This window comes from Pleurodeles waltl, chromosome 1_1, assembly GCF_031143425.1.
Source record: "Pleurodeles waltl isolate 20211129_DDA chromosome 1_1, aPleWal1.hap1.20221129, whole genome shotgun sequence".
Classification (NCBI taxonomy): Eukaryota; Metazoa; Chordata; class Amphibia; order Caudata; family Salamandridae; genus Pleurodeles; species Pleurodeles waltl.
Window position 1 is genome coordinate 147,018,890 of NC_090436.1, and position 19,615 is coordinate 147,038,504.

Below are 19,615 nucleotides of genomic sequence, written 5' to 3' on the forward strand. Positions count from 1 at the left end.
CCCGCTTCCAGTGCCCCACGCCCCCGCAGGCGTGACATGGTGACATCTTTTTCATCCCCTGTGCATCATTCTGAACCACAACAGTATTCAAATCCGGACCGCGATTCACAAAACCTCGACCTCTCGGCTGTGCCTGAAACATGCCATTCCCTTGCGGTTGTTGCTGTACCATTTGTTGAATTCCGTTTCCCTGTATACCTGCCTGTGCTGCCTTAATCTGCATCACCATCACCACCTTCAACTTTCTCTGCTTCAGTTCAATCTCGTCACTACAGTATTTCGCATACTGCAACACCTCATCCATCGGCTTCGCTTGCCAGCAGATTAAATGATTCTTGATCATCTGACTAACCTCTGGTCTAAATCCTTCAACAAATCTAAACACAAGATGGTTCATGTCTTTCGGCTCAATAGTCTCAGTGCCACTGTAATGCTTGAACGCTTTCAACAACCTCTCATAGTAAGCATGGATTGATTCTTTGACCTCCTGTGAGGTCCGGTCGATTTTCTGCCAATCAGCCACTTTTGGTGACACTTTCTGTTTCAAAAACTCAATCACTTTATGATAGTTCTTCATCACCTCCTCAGATGGTGCTCCAGTCACCTTGTCCCTTGCCGGTTCCTGTGTCGGCCAGTCCACACCTCTCTTGCACTCCAGCCATAAATCAGGTGGAACTATGATCTCAAACAAGGTATTCAAGTCCTCCCAAAGACACTTCGCAAGCTTCACAAACCTGTCTGTCTGCTGATACCACTCTATCGGTTTCTCCCTCAACCTAGGATAATCATTTGTAAATGACAAAATGTCTGCCCTAGACCACGGTACATGGATTAGAACCCCTCCAGCTGTTTCTCTCATCGGTAACATCTTTACTGATCCAACGTCTGGTGAAGCTTTAGTCTGATTTGATCCCGGACTGTTGCTTTTCTTCTTATCTCTTTTCTTTGCCCATCTGCCTTCCCACTTTTCTAAGGCTCCCCAGATCTGCGCACTTTGCAGTATTTCTTTAAGATGCGATTTCATTCCGGCAGACCTCATGTGCTCAAAGTCTTTAGAGTCAAAGTCTAATCGGTAGCTTCTTTTCAAATGTTTAGTATTCTCAATGTCAATATTATATTTGTCTGCCAGGTTCGCCAACCTCTGATGTACCTTACCTACTTCTTTAGTGATTTTGGGGCACAGAGACCTCAATTCTGCTTCTGTGTATGACTCTAATCTGTTTACCCCCATTGTCCCTTCCACTAGTACAGCAGCTTCCACACCCAGTCTTACCAAGTTTAGGTAATCATCCCTCTCTGATCTCTATGTGATCACTGTAGCTGGTTGTGAAGTTTTGTTAATTCCCAGTCACTCGTTTAGTTGCTGCACGGAAAAGTCTTGCAACAAGATATTTCCTGCCTGCATTAATGGTGTCTGTGATGTATCCACACTCATTGTCTGTGGGGCCAACACACTTGACCCTACTTGTCTCATTGCCTCTAAAGGAGCCCCAATTGGACTAAGGTTTAACAGAGATCTGAGATGTTCGGCTGTTTGCGATCTTGGCGATATTGATCGAGGGGTTCCTGGGAATCCTTCTCTCATTATCTCCTGGGTCCCCACCCCTTGATTACATGTGTCAGGTTTACCCTGTGCATACAGTGGTACAGGTGGACCAACAGTAATTGCTAATGATATGGCAGCTGGTGTCTGCCCTGATCCCAAACTCCGTGGAGCAGTAACTCCCAAAGCTTGGCTCCCAATGGTTGGTGTAGGTACGAATGGGGATCCTGCCGCTGGACTATAACTTGGAATTAGCTGTTGCTGCGGCTGGGGCAGCAATTGCGGAGTTGGCTCAATCTGCACTAACCTCGATTTTGTATATATCGGATCAGGCGGCACTATCAGATTCGTAGTAGTCTCTAGTACTGGGACGTCTGGATAGATTCTCTGTATCTGCGGTGGAGGTTTGCTACTGTATCTGCATGTCTGGCGCAGTGGGTACACTGACACCACTTTGTGTCAAAACTGTATCACTAGTCTGTACAGTATCTGTAACTCCCTTATCCTGCGTCTGGTTCCCAGGACCCGCACTAGTGCTTGGGGCATTGTCGTCTACTGCATAAGGTGGCGGGCGATCATGCAACAACTGATTAAGAAACTCCTCATCATCCGAGTCGTCTTCCTCTATCCAAGACCTCTTGGTCTTTTTTGGTTTGCTAGAGCTCTTATCTGTCTTACAGGTGGCTTTCTTTCCCTGTGTCTCGTCTTCTTGTGTTATTGCTGGAAACAATTTGAGTCCGTCAACTATTCCCCTTCTCCACATTTTGCTCTTGTTGTCCAATCCAGCCTCAGCTAAAGTCTTTTCTGCCCTCCTCATTCTTCTCTCAAATTTCTGCTGTCATTGTTTAATAGCCATTAAATCCCAGACTCCTAGTGCCTCATACTGAGCTGGCCTCGGAGGTGGCTTTTGTACACTTAACATCCACCTTAAATTTTCAAAAACTCTCGTATTGAACGTTCCGTGTTCCGGAAACGCTAAACATCCCCCCTTCTCTGTTAATTTGCGCCACTGTTTCATCCATAAGCAAGGCGCGACTCCCTTTTCCTCCATTACTGTATAAGCTGGAGTACCCTCAGGTGGTGTAGGCTCCCCCTCACTCGCCATAATGTATGCATCTCCTTTCAGAGCGCTCCTAAAAGCCTTGATAAAATTCATCTTTGCGTCTTTTCTTTTGTTTTGTTTAATCAGGAAGTGACTTTAATTCCCAGGACACTCTTCACCTACCTTTCTCAACCTAATGCCTCTCCCTGACGGCTGCCAATCCGTGCGCGACCCCTCTCTGCAACTGACCTATCTCAGCGCGGCACTGCTGACGTCACACTCACACACTGCAGCTGACAAAGTCTTGCGGCGTGTCTTCCTTACACTGGATTCACACCAAACTAATGCAAAATTACTTAGAGCAACTTTGACAACAACAACTCAAATTTGCCGGTTTACTACAGGAAGGGTACACAATCGCTTTAGAACTTTACAGAGCTTTCACTTGAAGCCTCGGCCGCTACTCTCTCCTTCTCAGTTCCCACATACGCAAGCAGAATTCGACCCGCAAATCCTACTCTCGACTTGTCAATGGTTTGTTCTAGTGCACTTTAGAACTTGCCAAATCTCCATCGAAGGTTTCACTCATACACTTGACTCAAACTCGACTTGTCAACCACGCCCGATTTGACCTAATTAAACCGCACAAATTACAACATAAACCCAAGTGTCTCCTACACTTGTCAATATACTCCGGAGTCTTAGACCACGACGGGTCCGTACATTAACAACCAACTACGTGGATAATTTTTTAACACAAAGCGCCACACTCACATGAAGTACGCCAACTTCCCTGCTCTCATACTGCGGAGTACGCCCACTCCCACTAAAACAACATTACCTGGCCTAAACACACATAGGGGGTGATTTTAACCTTGGCGGACGGCGGAGGCCGTCCGCCAAGGTACCGCTGTGAAATGACCGCACCGCGGTCAAAAGACCGCGGCGGCCATTTAAACATTTCCTCTGGGCCGGCGGGCGCTCTCCGAAAGAGCGCCCGCCGGCCCAGAGGAAATGCCCCTGCAACGAGGACGCCGGCTCAGAATTGAGCCGGCGTAGTTGCAGGGGTGCGACGGGTGCAGTTGCACCCGTCACGTATTTCAGTGTCTGCAAGGCAGACACTGAAATACTTTGCGGGGCCCTCTTACGGGCCCCGCGGCACCCCCTACCGCCATCCTGTTCATGGCGGGTTTCCCGCCATGAACAGGATGGCGGTAGGGGCTGTCAGAATCCTCATGGCGGCGGAGCGCGCTCCGCCGCCATGAAGGATTCCCCCGAGCAGCGGTAAGTCGGCGGGAGCCCGCCGACTTGCCGCTTCTGACCGCGGCTGAACCGCCGCGGTCAGAATGCTCGTGGGAGCACCGCCAGCCTGTTGGCGGTGCTCCCGTGGTCGGTGGCCCTGGCGGCCACCGGCCGCCAGGGTCAGAATGACCCCCATAATCCTTACAAAACACCTGCAATATGCATAAGCTGAGCAAGCGCAAATTATACACCACACATGCTAAAACGCCGGGAACATTCCCAACTCACTTAGGCAGGCTCCGAGATCCCGGGAAAGTCACGGGGAATTTTGAAACACATTAAATCTCCAAATTGCATTATCTCCGAAAAACTATTTAAACAATAGTTCTCCGTCCTAGGGCCCCAAAGGGCCTAAACCGTCGCTCTGCTACCAGAACTTCTAACGCGTCCCTCTATGATAATTTATTACACATCAGGACTCGTTTTAGGCCAATGAATCTTTTGACCCAGTTGAGAGACACCTTAGGACGTCTAATCAATATGTCAATCAATGCATCAATAATGTTATCAATATTTATTACCACAATGCATTTCACTTTAGTCAAAGACATTAATCAACTCAAGACACCACCATGACCTTGCAGTCATGAATAACCACACCAGTGTAGTAGAATTTTGAGGTTTATTCCCTATTGATTACAATTCTAAGAGCAGGTGGGTTAATCTCAAAACCAAGAAACAAAATAGCATAATCACAATATGGCAACTCTGATAAGAGTTCATTAATGCAAGAATCACAAACATCAAAACATAACACGGCGTGAACATAGATCAACCTTAGCAGAGTGTCATTAACGCGTCAGTTCAACAAAACATGAATTCAGTCGTTTGTCTATTTGCGTCAGTTTAGTGAACCCCTGTCTTAACCACTGATTAGCATTGGCATGTTGGGCTTCATGCAAAACAATTTAAAACACCAATTTGGAAAACATCTAGCTATGGTCTCTGTCAAAAGCAAGCAGTTGGTACCTGAAAAGAAAAAGCAAACAGACAAATCACAAGTTCATTGTCATAGTTACCCTCCAAGATTTGGGTCAGCACTCAGGTTCAGTCTTCGTCTTCAGGACATCAGTTGAATCGCCATCAGTATCACAGCTCTGGGTAAAGGGGCACTTCCCTCATAAGGAGGCAAAGTGTAAAGGGGTAGACTAGGGACAAGGATGGTTCTAAGTAAATCAGCAAAGTCACTAGGCAAAGTGACAAAGTCTCTGGATCCCATCAAATCGCATCAGCATCTCCCTAACTAACTAACTCATTTCCGTGTGTCAAGAGGTTTTATCCCTTTTTCTTTGTACATTCCCCTAAAACTTGATTGGGCAAATATTACACCCCACTATCTTTAGCCAATTAAAAAACGGATTATGTCATTAATCTTTCACCCCACATTAGTTCTCAGACATTTTATTGGTCCATATGATTGACGTCTTCGGAGGTAGCACGTCCGGTATGATTTCATCTTTCTGTAATTTCTTTGCACATCTTCGGTCAGTAGCTCCATTGTCTGTACCGGTTTGAGCGGCCTTGTACATTATATTAATCTACACTGTTGCATTTTGACTAAAACATTTCTACAAGCAATATGAATTTCATGAGAACGTATCTACTATGGTTACATTCAGCTCCTAGTTTGAAGGAAAAACAAGAGTTCATGTCCTTTTGCGAGTCAGCACACTGCACGTTTAGAAAATACATTTAATATGAGAGCCAGGCAGCTAGGCCTCGACTCATGCTAACTAAGGCCTACAAGATTTATTTAGCAAAACTTTAATAACATGATCATTAATAATTAGTACAAAACTATTTAAATGCAATATTTCATAAAAATTTGTCATTTTCGCTAGTCCCCGTATACATTGGTGGCCACTCCCCATGGTCACATTTCAAGTGCACGTTTAACAAAATATACTAATATAGTTTCTATGCGGCATTATCACACATTAGTTCATAACATTTCATGCTAATATAGATTTTATATAAGCTACACTCTCTCAGCTGTCACTTGCAGGTCAAAGTTTGTTGGCAGTAATTGTTCTTTAGAAGCTGTACCGCAGCCCTTTGGTACATGATGTAGACCTTGGACCAGAAGAATGTGAAATCATTTTGTATCTCTTGCACCTCATCTTTTGGGATGTGGATTCTCTGTACTTGTGGTTCTTGTGTGTGACTTTATACCCTAATGTTTTACCATATATCTCCCAATTCCTTCAGCAGAAAGGGTGCTGTTCTCAGAGCATTTGTAAGTGAAAGTAATATGTCATCTGCATGCGTAATTCAATTCTACTCCTATCCCTCAAAAGGTACCACTTTGGCTGCCCTGTTCCGGCAGGCAAACTCCATGGTTTACATACAAATCAGTGGGGCATGGGGATTTTGGGGGGTTCAAAACCCTGCCTAGTAACGTTTTGTATCTCAAATACCCATAATGACCTGACACAGGCAGTTGGACTGTTAGAGCTACCAAGTTTCCAGTCTCTAAGTTTGGATCCCAACACAAAAAGTCTCCAATGTTTTGCAATTGCTGATGAACCCCATTGAATGCATTTTCAGCGTCTAAGCAAATCAATGTGGCATTCTTTTGTAATCAATGAATGTTCTCAACTATATACAAAATTTTATGGCAAGACCGGAGGCTCCTATTATGCTAATTATTTTCTTTATTTTCAAGCAGCAGCTGCAGTCAAGAAAAAACTACAGAACCCATAAGGCAAACGAAAGTAGCCAATGGGAAACAAAGAGTAGTTTAACACAATGCACCAATCACGAACGAGCAGTCCCAATAATACCTATTTTGACTGGGAACACCCCTCTTTTCTTGCTGCTTGCGGTCAAGATAAGTAGTATTTGCCCTCTCCTTTATTACACAGTTTTATTGTTACACTTTTGTGATTATAACTTTGGCTTTACGTGCTTTGCGTATTGCGCGTTCACTGTCAATTAAGCCGGCTTGTAGCCGCACTGCTGTCTTGCGCCACGTACTCTGCATATTTCTACTGTTTTTTCCCCTCAATGTGCAGTCGACATTTCTAACGGCAAGTCCTTCGCTCATTTCTCCATTAATTACCTTATTCCTTCAACGACGGCTCTGTTTCCTGCCGCGACCGAGGTTGTTTCTTCCCTCACAACCCCCGGCTCTGCCTCTACTGTTTTTCCCGCCCTTAGGCCTCTCTCTCTGGCTGCCAGTGAGGAAATTAACCCCTTCCTCACCATTTTTCCTCTGTATCTCTTCAGCACTTCGTTTCTTTCATAATGGACAGCTCCCCTGTCTCCCAACTTTTAAACGAGGAGGAAGAGGTTATTAAAGATAACCTGAATGATTTCATTAAATTTTCAGTTGAACAAGCTGTTTCAGCTTCATTGGAAAAATTATCTAAAAATGTGGAAAATTCCATTGTCAAGTTGGTTTCTAAAACCATGCTGGCCCAGTCTGGGGGGGGGAGGGTAGCAGAAAGCGTCCTGGCCCTTCAAAAAATTCTAAACCGACGCTAATGAGTAGTGAGCGTTCTTCACACAAGGCAGAGGACGCGGTTCCTCAAAGGCCTCCTTTAAAGGAGGGGATTTCATCTAGACCATCAAAAAAATGTGCAGCTAAATCCAAACACATTTCCTCCCCCATTATTATTTCCAAAATTCTTGACACCGATGATGAAATGCATGACCATCACTCGGACTCTGATAATTCCGACAAAGACAATGGAGATGTTTTCTCCCCTCCTCCTCCCAAAAAAGCTCAACTTGACAGCCAACAACCACTTTCAGGGTCACGCAAAGTCACGGATGCACAGGGGGTTTCAATGTTTGACCCCAATGACATTCAACACCTGCATTCCAACAAATGGTTTCCTGCAGACCATGTAGCGGAATACGTAACCTCCAGGTTTCGTACTCCTTTGGTAAACAGGTCAGAGCAAAACTCAAGTTGGAGTGTCTTAGACCATCTTTACCTACAAAAATAGCGGTAACTCCTACCATTGATTCATCTCTCATAACTTTCTTTACTAAGTTCGGTAAAGACCCTCGCAAGGGGCTAGACAGAGCTTGGTCCACCTGCCAAGACAAGCTTTTGGACATTGTGGGGCCCTTGACCCGCATATTTGACATGGCTGAATCAGCCCGTTTGGAGCACTCTGCGGTTGACCCTGTCGATTTGTCTTTGTGGGTCCAACGTGCCTTCTGTTTACTAGGAAATGCTAACTCTGCCATTACCCACAAGCGCAGGAAGGGGCTTCTTCTCAAACTTGACCCCAAGTTGGTAAATCTTGCTGTCTCTGACCCAGGCACCAAGGCTGAAGGTTTACTTTTTGGTGACCCTTTTATTAAGGAGCTCATTAAATACGTTACAACTTTTGCTTCTCTGGATAAGGCACAACAATCGATGAAGAAGATGTTTTTCTCTCGGGTTTTCTCCAGGGCCGGCAGAGGTAGGAACCGCTTTGCCGGCCGTACCTATAAGAACCAAGGTTCCCACGGTTTCTTCAACAATAACAACTCATACCAGGAATACAGACCTCAATTTTACCCTTAAAGAAACAGGGGTTTCCGAAACAATGGGAACTGCAGTTCCAGGTTCTCTTTACAACCCGGTAAGTCAACCTTTTTCCCTTCCTATCATAGGGGGTCGTATTTCTCTGTTCCTTCTAAAAAGACAAGATCTCACAGCAGATCCTTGGGTTTCAAATACAGTTCAAGGTTATGTTATCGAGCTCTACTCAGAGCCTTTCCAATCAAATTTTCCCCATCCTCCTCAGTTTTCTGTTCAGGTGACAAATTTAATCTCTCTAGAAATTCAATCTCTTTTGCAAAAATAGGCAATTGCCCCTTGCTCACTAGACCCTTTGTGGTTCGTCAGCTCAGTTTTTCTAGTCCAAAATAAGAACAAAAAGATGCACCCGTCATCAATCTAAAACAATTCAACCAATTTGTCGTATATCGCCACTTCAAGATGGAAACTTTTCTACATCTCAGGGATTCCTTGCTTTAAGGAGATTGGATGGTTCGACTAGATCTACAGGAAGCGTACCTCACAGTTCCCATGCACCCAGACTCTCGGAAATGTCTTCAATTCCAATGGCTCAACCAGACATTTCACTTCACTTCCCTTCCTTTTGGTCTGTCGTCTGCTCCATGGTGTTTCACAGAATTAATTAAACCAGTAGTGGCCTTCCTCAGGGCTCGAGGGATCAGACTGATCATTTACTTAGACGATATCCTTATCATGAATCAAAATCGGACGTCCATGCTGTCTCACGGTCATCTCACTTTCTCTCTTCTTCTAGATCTCGGTTTTATTGTCAATTACGAAAAGTCTTTCTTGGTTCCGGCTCAAAGAATCGAGTTTTTAGGTTTTCTAGTGGATTCCGTTTCAGCTTCTCTCCTCCTTCCATCAGCAAAAATAAAATCCATTAAATCAGAAATCCTTTTGATCCTTCGCAGTGCCCTCCTGTCCCTCAGATCCCTAGCAAGGATTGTAGGACTCATTTCTTCATCGATCAAAGCCATTTTTCCAGGACCATTACACTATCGGGCCCTACAGAGACTGAAAATTCGACATCTCCAAAAAGGTCTCACTTACTCAGATACCATTGTGTTAGACCAGGACTCTCGATCAGAGCTCCAATGGTGGATAGACCATTTAGATGTCTGGAACGGCAGGACTATCTTCGCATCAGCCCCAGATCTAGTATTAGAATCAGATGCAAGTCTGCTGGGTTGGGGAGCCCGTTGTGGCCCAATCTTGACTGGAGGCACATGGTCTCTAGAGAGTCAAGGTTGCACATCAACTGTTTAGAGATGCTTGCAGGCTCCTTTGCAATCAAAAGCCTTGCAAGAGTCAGAGTTTGTTGTTTGGTTCTTCTCCGAATGGACAACATTTCTGCCGTTCATTACATCAACCATCTGGGAGGCACAAAATCCAAGCCTTTAGTGGAATTGGCGAAAGGGTTTTGGGAGTTTTGTCTTCGAAACAGAATTTCTGTTCAGGCACAGTACCTGCCGGGCAATCTCAATTCAGTAGCAGATTGGCATTCTCGTCATTTCCGAGATTCCAGAGATTGGAAGCTTCACTCCGACGTATTCAAATCCATACATCACAAATTGCATCCCGTCTCAATACTCAACTTCCACAGATCTTCAGCTGGCGCCTGGATCCATTAGCTCTAGCCTTCACTGCTTTTTCTCAGGATTGGTCATCCTCCCTCAATTATGCCTTCCCTCCTTTTATCATGATCTCCAGATTGCTGGCTCAAGTCAAACGCCAACAGGCCACGTTAATTCTCATAGCCCCGTACTGGCATTCCCAGGTGTGGTTTCCCACTCTCCTGGAACTTTCAATAGATGCTCCTCTCCAAATTTTCTCCTTTCCAGATCTTTTGACCAACCCTCTCAGCATCTGCCACAATCTGATTCTACAGAATCTCCTCTCCCTTTCAGCCTGGAAAATATCAGGCATCTCTCCTACCTATTTCGACAGAAGCTTCAAAATTCATCGATCTGGCCCGGGCTCCAGGAACGAAAAAAGCGTATAGATCAGCTTGGTCTCTCTGGCACAGCTGGTGTATGAGAAAACACGTTCCCTTTGCAACAGATATAATCTTAATTGTCAATTTTCTGGTGGCAGAGGCCAGCAACGGTAAGTCTTTTCATACTATCAACCTATACAGATCTGCAATTTCATCTTCTCACGCTTACATCAATGGAAAACCAGTTGGAGAACATCCGTTAGTTTGCCGTCCCTTAAAGGGAGTAACATTTTCTAATCCTCCAAAACCCAAATATAGTTCTTTGTGAGATGTAAATGCTGTGTTAAACCTTTATGTTTCCTGGCCAGACAATCCAATGCCTTCTTTAAAACAATTATCTGCTAAACTCACCCTGTTATTATGGCTGGTTTCTTTCAAACGTTTATCTGATGTTAGAGCGTTAGATTTTACAGCTCGTCATTTTACCCCAACAGGTGTTCTATTGAATGTATATAGATGCACTAAGACTAATCTTTCATCAGTTTTCTATCCCTTTTTCCCTGATCACCCTAAATTATGTGTAGGTCAGTGCTTGAAAGTTTATGAGCAACAGACAGCTGATTTGAGAAACGCTTCTACATCCCAAATCTTCATTTCCTTCAGGAAACCTTTTAATCCTGTGTCCTCTCCCACCTTAAGCTGTTGGGTCAGTTGCATTATGTCCTTGGCTGATATAGACACCTCCGCCTTTGGGGCCCACTCGGCTAGAGGAGCTATGGCTTTTAAAGCTTTCTGGGATGGCTCTCGTCTGGAGGACATTCTCAGATCAGCTGACTGGTCCAATGATAATGTATTCAAGAGTATTTTATTGTAAACCAATACAACACGCTTCTTTATATGTTATTGATTCGCTTTAAAATAGCATAATAGGAGCCTCCGATCTTGCCATAAAATGTATATTTTCCTAGTAATTTATGAAGGAACACCCATCCTTCGGATCCACAGAGACTTCCGAATTCTGTTTCTGGACTGCTGTTGATTTTACAAGAACTTTTATCTGTTATTATGGCAATTTTTTGTACCATTTTTCCGTTATTTATTACTTATTAAGTCTCGCACAAGAAAAGAGGGCTGTTCTCAGTCAAGATAGGTGTTATTGGGACTGCTCGTTCGTGATTGGTGCATTGTATTAAACTACTCTTTGTTTCCCATTGGCTACTTTCGTTTGCCTTATGGGTTCTGTAGTTTTTTCTTGAATGCAGCTGCTGTTTGCAAATAAAGAAAAGAATTAGCATAATACTTGCAGGGATGTGGAATTCCTATCACTCGACGCCGGGACATCTTGTTTGGGGTCAAGGGCAACAAGTTTTTATGTTTACTTTGTCCTTGGGACAAGTAGGCCCAACCCCCTGCAGCACAAACCCTTTGGCTGCTTGTTTATAGAGAGTTGAACTCTCTGCAGTTGAGGTAATGTGCTTCCAAAAGATAATGCTGTTCGAACTTGTATTTATGGTTCATTATTTGAAAGCCTTCATTATTAGGGTGCGTGCTGTAAATAAATGTTTTAAGGTCACACTTAACTACTGACGTTGTTCCAGTACAAAACAAAAAAACATGTACACACATGTTTGAAAAGTTTAGGCTAAGAGGTATGCTCAAGTATAATGCTCCCAGAATGCTCTCTGATTATATGCAAATGAAGTGTCATTTAGTAAAATGTGTTGATGCATGCTAGTATTTCCCAAAAATATTTCTAATGGAAAATCAGTGTAACCATTTTCAACACGATTATGGGAAGCATGAAAATAAACAAACACTGACAAAGCCAACTGATCTGACATATTTTTATAAGTCTTTTAGTTTCATCAATGCGTGTCTTGTTTTGACATGGCTTTTGTAACACTTTATTGTTGTGGGAGCTACCAGGCCCTCAACATTGTAACAAACATTGGCAAAACCCCCCCCAAAAAGTTTTTGAACTCTTAAAGCCCACGTTGCCACCACCGGCATAACAAAGGCCCCGCAGCCACGCTCCAGGGGGCCCCGTCAGCACAGCACCTGCCCTGAGTGAGTCTGGAGAGGGGGCTCCTCCATGTTCTTTGCAAAGGGGCACCCTCCAGTTTCGTTACGTCACTAATTGCCACTGTAGTTCCTGACACTGAACAAAACTACTTTGTGTGGCAATATGCTCCTTGTGGAAGAGCAGAATGCGTTCACTCACAGTAAAGCCAGCCAAAAGAGAGAGAAATAGAAGTTTAATAAAAACAAAATGTCTTTGTTAACAACAGACCTAATTAGGGATCAAGACCCACATGTAGGTAGCTTTTTGTATGTTGCAAACAGCGACTTTCGCTGTTTGCGACGTGCAAAAAGCACATTGCGATGCACAAACCCAGTTTTGCGATTCAGTAACCTGGTTACCGAATCACAAAACAGGTTTGCGACTCGCAATTAGTAAGGGGTGTTCCCTTCCTAATTGCAACTCGCAGTGCAATGTAGGATTGTTTTGCGAACGCGGGCGCAAACCAATCGCAGTTTGCACCCATTTCAAATGGGTGCTAACACTTTCGCAAAAGGGAAGGGATCCCCATGGGACCCCTTTCCCATTGTGAATGTCACTGTAAACATTTTTTCAGAGCAAGCAGTGGTCCTGTGGACCACTGCCTGCTCTGAAAAAATGAAACGAAAACGTTTCATTTTTCATTTTTGTTATGCATCTCGTTTTCCTTTAAGGAAAACGGGCTGCATTACAAAAAAACTGCTTTATTGAAAAGCAGTCACAGACATGGTGGTCTGCTGTCTCCAGCAGGCCACCATTCTTGAGGGGGTCGCAAATTGCGACCCACCTCATGATTATTCATGATGTGGGCATTTGCGAAGCCCTTGCGAATCACAGATGGTGTCAAGCACACCATCCTACATTCGGATTTGCGACTCGCAATTTGCCGGTCACAAATCTGAACCTACCTACTTGTGGCCCCAAATTCTTAAAGAAAGTCACAAAAGTGCACCCATGGTATATGTCGTACCCCTATAAAATATTTGTGAACTGTATTTTAGCGTGGGTAAATACGATGTGTAGATTTGCTCATGTGAAAATCTATTGAGCATTTGCAAGTTCATTTTCCCTCCAGCCACTTTCTTCCCAACCCTGGAAGAAGTTCTAATTCTGCCATTGTCAGGAGTAAATGTCCAACCTTTCTTATTATGGGAAAATATTAGAGAGAAGCTGGTAAAAATCTTTAAAACATGCAGGTTAGTAGGTTTGCAGACTCAAAGGCATTCCAGCCCTGGAACTATTGCTTACTGCTTCCTCCAGCCCCAGTATGCAGATCTGCAGAAAGGTGGCAAAATAAGGAAATTGCTACAGTAGGGATTGAAACTCCAAGTATTCAAGCCCTACTATGGTAGTAGCCCTGGCATAATCAGAGAGGCTATTAATTGCTGCCATAATTTGTCGCCACACTACATGGCACCAAAGGGACAAGTAGATCTTTATACAGGACAAGTAGATTTGAGAAGCAACCTGTCCCCTGGACAAGTAGATATGTTAATAAATTCCACACCTCTGTACTTGCCTCAGTTTCTTTAATAAAATTAAGACTTTCCTTCATAAGTTACTAAGAAAATCTCAATTTTCTTTCACTTGCCAGTTTTTACTTCCATGCTTCTATTGCCAAAGATTTGAAATTATGCCTCTATAATATGATACAATTTCTATTGAATACACCAAACAAAATTTCCTATTGGACGGTTAACCATATTTTTCCACATTAGGATTTTATTGCTTTATTTTGAAGCTGAAACCTTTCATGAAACTTTTTTTTTGGATTCTCCTTATTTTGTAATTGTGGTAAGTAAATCTTGCTCTGAATAATTGCAGTGTTGTGTGTCTTACAGTCCGATTACTTCTGCAAGGTTTAGGTCAGGAGTATCGTCAGGCTTCCAAAAGGTGAGGCATGTGTTTTTTTAGAGAGTTTTTAGTTCATTTCTGTCTGTGACTCCAGGTGAGGCTGAAGTACATCTTGTGAAGCATTTATTCTCTTCCACTTCTACTAGGCCATAGGCTTATTGATAGTAGTAATGTCGTCCGTGATTGATGTAAGTGGATTTTCGATAAGAATCTCTCTTATTTTTAAAATTCCACAGGTCAAGATCCCTCACTGGAGACTGTACTGGGTAAAATAGCAGAGGAAAGTCATGCGCTGCATCTTCTGCTCAATAGGTTGGAACGAGAAGTTCAACGCCAAGAAAACTTGTCAAATTCACTGAAGGTATAAAATGCACCTGCATTTGTTTGCAACACAGAAACAAGAGTAATACTTTAGTGTCTAGTTCTGTGCTTGCTTGCAAGATCACATATTTTGTTCTAGTGTGTGATCGCATTCGTATTTTAGGTATTTTAAAGAAGGAATTATCAGCACTTGAATCTTTCTGACATTCTTTATTGCCTTTACACTTGTGTCATTGGCCTTACATTTCTTTGGTATCGGTGAAATAATTTTTCAGTCCTTTCCCAGGGCTTGAAAAATCCACTCGACCACTCACGTTGGCGAGTCTTATTTGTTCTGGTCAAGCTATTTTTAATACTTACTCGTCCCTTCTGGCGAGTTGACACTGAACAGGTGTTCTGTTCAGTTGAAAAGTGGAGGGGCAATAAAAGATGGTTTAAATCTTGTTCTTATGTCACATTTGCTCTGTGTTCACAGACATAGGTCAAAAGTCTGTTTTTCTTACAATTAATTTTCTTTCTGACTGCAGAGTTCTATGACTTTGTAAGGTGAACTGTCTGACCTGCTGCTTAGAATGTAAAATAAAAGGATATAGGGTGTCAGGTTTTTCCTGACACACAACATTTAAATGACTAAGTCAACTTTGCAAACATTTCAAAATATATTTCAGTAGTTGTGAAAGCCCTTTTTTATAATTCTGTGTGATAAAAAAATATTTTAGTGGGATGAAAACAAATCAGAATACTTTACATGTTGATGTGCAAAGGATATGTTTTCTGAAGCCCAATTTTCACAGATTGTTAATACACTATATCGTTTTATCAATAAATCTGCAAATTAGTGGAGAGGTTTTTGGATATTTCTTGGAAAATTACCGTGTGTAGATGACAATGTTACCACATCATGGTTTAGTTATATATATTTATTAAGATTGAGTGTTTAAACAAACTGAGAAACACCCCTGTCCTGATGACAGTGTTGTTAGTAAACTAAAAGAAGTCCTAGGTTATGTGGGCTAGAACTCATGGGTATGTGGGCTAGTTTCTTGTGATGCGTGCTCCAAACTTTAGTCTACTTAATCAAACAAAAGAGGTTTTGTACTGCAGAAATGCTGTGCTCACATATTTGAAGGTGCCATCATATGTGAGAATTAAGAAAAAGGCGAGTCTGTAAACTATTTGCCTAGGGTCACACAATTTGAGACCCGTTTACGGGTCAAGTACATTACAGTTAGGTCAAGTAGATTATTTAAGTTACTCGACTTGCAGGCCTAGTAACATTTTTATGATTTTACGAGCCCTGTCTCCATATGTATAAGTTACATAGACTACTAGACGTACTCCTTAGCGGCCCGGGAACAAGTTCAAAATGCTAACTTACTCTTGTTTCTTTGTTTATTATTTCTGCGAAGAATTGAGTTGAGCAAAATGTGAAATAACCCATTTGTCTTAGGAACTTGAAATCTCCATCAAAGAGGACCACATGGCAGCTATACACCTGAAAGAAAATATTCCCCCACACCTGCCAAAGAAAACCAAAAACTGGTAGGTTAACTTTAACAGTTAGTTGTGTACAATAGATTCTCCTGGATCAGTTTGTGTTTATGTTGTGTAGTCTCTAATGCAGTGGTTCCCAACCTTTTGACTTCTGTGGACCTCACTTTATCAGTAGTGGAACACGGGGACCCCCACTGAATCATTATTGGAATCTGGGGACCCCCCCCCAGTGATTCATTACTGAAAGCTGAGGACCTAATGTGTTAATATCCTTAAAATGTCTATACAGCCGCAGACCCCCTGAGGAGGCTTCACGGACCCCCAGGGGTCCGCGGACCACAGGTTGGGAACCACTGCTCTAATGTAAAGGAAGAATCACTGTAATCTTCAGCCTCTCTATTTCCCCCCTCTTTTCCCTTTCCTACCCTTTTTGTTTTCTCTCCCAACCTGTTTTGCTTCTCTTGATTAAAAAAACAAACAAAAAAAAACATCAATTATTGCCATTTTTAATTCTTTTTACAAAAAAGTTATGGACTTTAAGCAAATATTGTCACAGATAATGTGTATCCAGTTCAGTACAATCACACCTCACATGTATATACAATAAATTGTACAGACAAGGGTTGTCAGACACAGGATGATGATGGTCAGGACCTCGCCAGAAACAATCATGGTCATCACAGAGAGCAAGGCTAAGCATAGATAATGAAGGTCCATTAAGAACGAAGATGCCATAGGTTACAACTGCTTATAACTGCAGTGAACTGAACAAGAAATATAGGAATCCTGCACTCACTCAATCTGACAGAGGGAATGTCGTGAAAACTGCTAACCCCTGGGCCCTCCCGAGGCCCCACAGATCGCCAGTAGGGTGGCAGTGTGTTAACCATCTGCAGAGACGTGTTGAAGCATAATGGGGGGATCGAAAGGAGATCTCTACATGAGAGATCTACATCTGGCACCCCCTTGCGAAGCCTCCCCACAAACACATCCCATGTCTCAGATATTGGATATTTATGGAGACTCCTCACCTCCTCCGTATGTAGTGCAGCGCGCTCCGTTTGCGCCCATGCCGCCATAGACAGCACCCAAAACGAAGCGGCCGGAGCGACTGCTTACTTCCACTTGAGGGTGATCAGATGTTTTGCCAGGATAAGAGCTAGATCGGAAAACCATATTGCTGCTCTGTACTTTTTGGGACGCTGACCATGACCGAGTAGGCACATCTCCCAGGTGTAGACCACAGTGGTGCCCGTGCAGGGTGTTAAGTGCATAGTAACATCCCTGCAGTAGTTAGTACGGATGGGCACATTTAGTCTGCCACAGTCTGACAGCAAATAAAGTTTGAGGAGTGTTACTCTGTGGCGCGTATTATGCTATATACAATCACCCAACAAATGTTGCTAATTGCGAAAGACGGGCCTATATACAAAGAGGGAAAGATTGGTAAAGTAGTACAGTATTCTTGGCAATACCATAATTTTTGGCAGCGGCAGAGACTACCAGAACAAGATCTGCGCTCGTAAGGCAGAGACCACGCAAAGCAGGTTAACCTCCATTAGACCCTCCGTTACAGGACAGATCCTGATTTCCAGGTAGCAGAATGTGGAGTGCTGTCATTTGAGACTGATGCCATTCGTACGATATATTGCATCTGGGATGTTTGCATTGAAGGGGGGAAAGACAGAACTTATTCCAGTTGACTTTGAAGCCAGAAGAAGCAGCGAGTTTGGCTAACAAATGTTCATTGGTGAGAGATATAGTCTAGACATTATTCAGATAGAACAACATATCGTCTGTGTAAAGGGAGACCGAATGTGTTTCATCACCAAGTGGTATTCCCCAGTGTCGGCCCTGCATATGCAGAAGGTGTGCTAAGGGTTCCAACACTAAGGAAAATAAGAGGGAAGACAGCAGGCATCCTTGATGAGTGCCCCATTGTATTGAAGTGGGGTCAGAGATATGGCAACCTATTTTTATCCTGGCTGTAGGATTAGTATATTAGCGACAAACCAGTCGGATGAAACTGGATCCCAGTCCATACCTGCTCAGCACTACAAATAAAAAGGGCCATTCAAGAGAATCAAATACCTTGTACAGGTCCAAGACTAGACAACCAGAATGAAAAATGTCTTGGTTATCGTACTGGAAAGTTTCAATTCTATTAAGGACACGGAGGCGAGGATTAGGCTTTTCTTTCTTCACCTTTTTACAGCAGCGTTAACCAAGCATTTAGATCTTCATTAACTACATTTCCCATGAAACATCGGAAAAAAACAACAACAAAGAGGGATCATCCAGCAGTGTCCAGTCAGCAGTCATCCGGAGCCTGAAAAGCCCGATCCATCGTCTTCTCTCTCTCTTTCTTCCTGCGACCCCCAGTAGAGTGGATTTCGTTACTCTTGTTTTGAGGTATCCGTTCCTAAAACAGCACAGAGTGATTAAAACCAGACATCTGTAATGAAAAAAGTGTGAGCCAACATTTCAAACAAGACTTTAGAAGGTTCCCAAAACCAGCGTCCACAGAACATGCAGTCATGTACAACATCAAAGCTTTCAACATTAACAATTTGTTTTGGAAAATAAAAGGCATTTCAGATTACCCAGGATCCTTAATCTAAGGGGGTGGGCTAATCCTCGCCTCTGTGTCCTTAATAGAATTGAAACTTTCAGTTACGATTGCTAGGACATTTTTCATTCTATGACAGGACCGTAGGCGAGGATTAGGCTAGTTTAAAGCTTCTAGACCACTAGCGAGGCCACGGTTTGGATGGGCCTAAAGTAAAATGTCTTGAACGTGGTTTCCGACGACCAATCGGCTGCATTAAGAATATCTTCCAAACACGCCCCCAAGGTGAAAGCCTTAGACGCCATTGCTCCTCTCGTTGAATGGCCATTTCGGTATGAGATGAGGCAGAGACATTCAGGATAAGAGATTTCTCTATATTCACCTTAAATCCAGAGTAGCCAAAGATCTGTATCTCACGTATCGGGTTCGGAAGAGAGAGCAAGGGGTGGAGACAGGCAGGATCATGCCTTCTGCATACAGGCTAATGAGGTGTTGTTAACCTCAAATCACAGAGTGTGAGATATCAGGATGGGAACGGAGGCCTAGAGCCAGAGACTCTGTGGAAGGCAACAGGGGACATCCCTGCCTTGTTCCTCCCTCTATGCTGAAAGGTGTTGAGGTCAATCCTCTGACCCAGATGGTGGCCCTAGCAGAGCGATAAGTGCTTTTGATCCAGCGGAAGAACCGGTCTCAAAAGCCAAAGTGTTCTAGCATTTTGAACAGGTATGGCTAGTGGATGCTGTTGGACGCTTTTTCCACATCTATGTAGAAGAGGAGGGTCTCTGTCTTGGAGTGCAATGCTTTGTCCAAGAGGTGGAAGAGACGTTGAGTGTTATCTCCGCATTGACGTCCCGGATCACTCCGGTGAATAATTTAGCATCAATGTTAAGAAGCGATATGCGTCTATAGCACCCGCACAAGCTGGGGTCCGTGCCTGGTTTTAGAATAACCGCTATAGACGCCATAGATTCCGTGA

At 43.4% G+C, this 19,615-nt stretch overlaps 1 protein-coding gene across 4 annotated transcripts in view; it reads left to right on the top strand.

The window, feature by feature from the left end:
• The window catches only part of SKA1 (spindle and kinetochore associated complex subunit 1), a 78,456-nt gene that overhangs the window by 38,097 nt on the left and 20,744 nt on the right, over positions 1-19,615 (top strand). For all 4 annotated transcript variants that reach the window (XM_069219242.1, XM_069219238.1, XM_069219241.1 and 1 more), the window contains exons 3-4: positions 14,492-14,616; positions 16,027-16,118. In XM_069219242.1, coding sequence (XP_069075343.1) covers positions 14,492-14,616; positions 16,027-16,118 — 217 coding nt within the window. The remainder of the gene's footprint in view (positions 1-14,491; positions 14,617-16,026; positions 16,119-19,615) is intronic.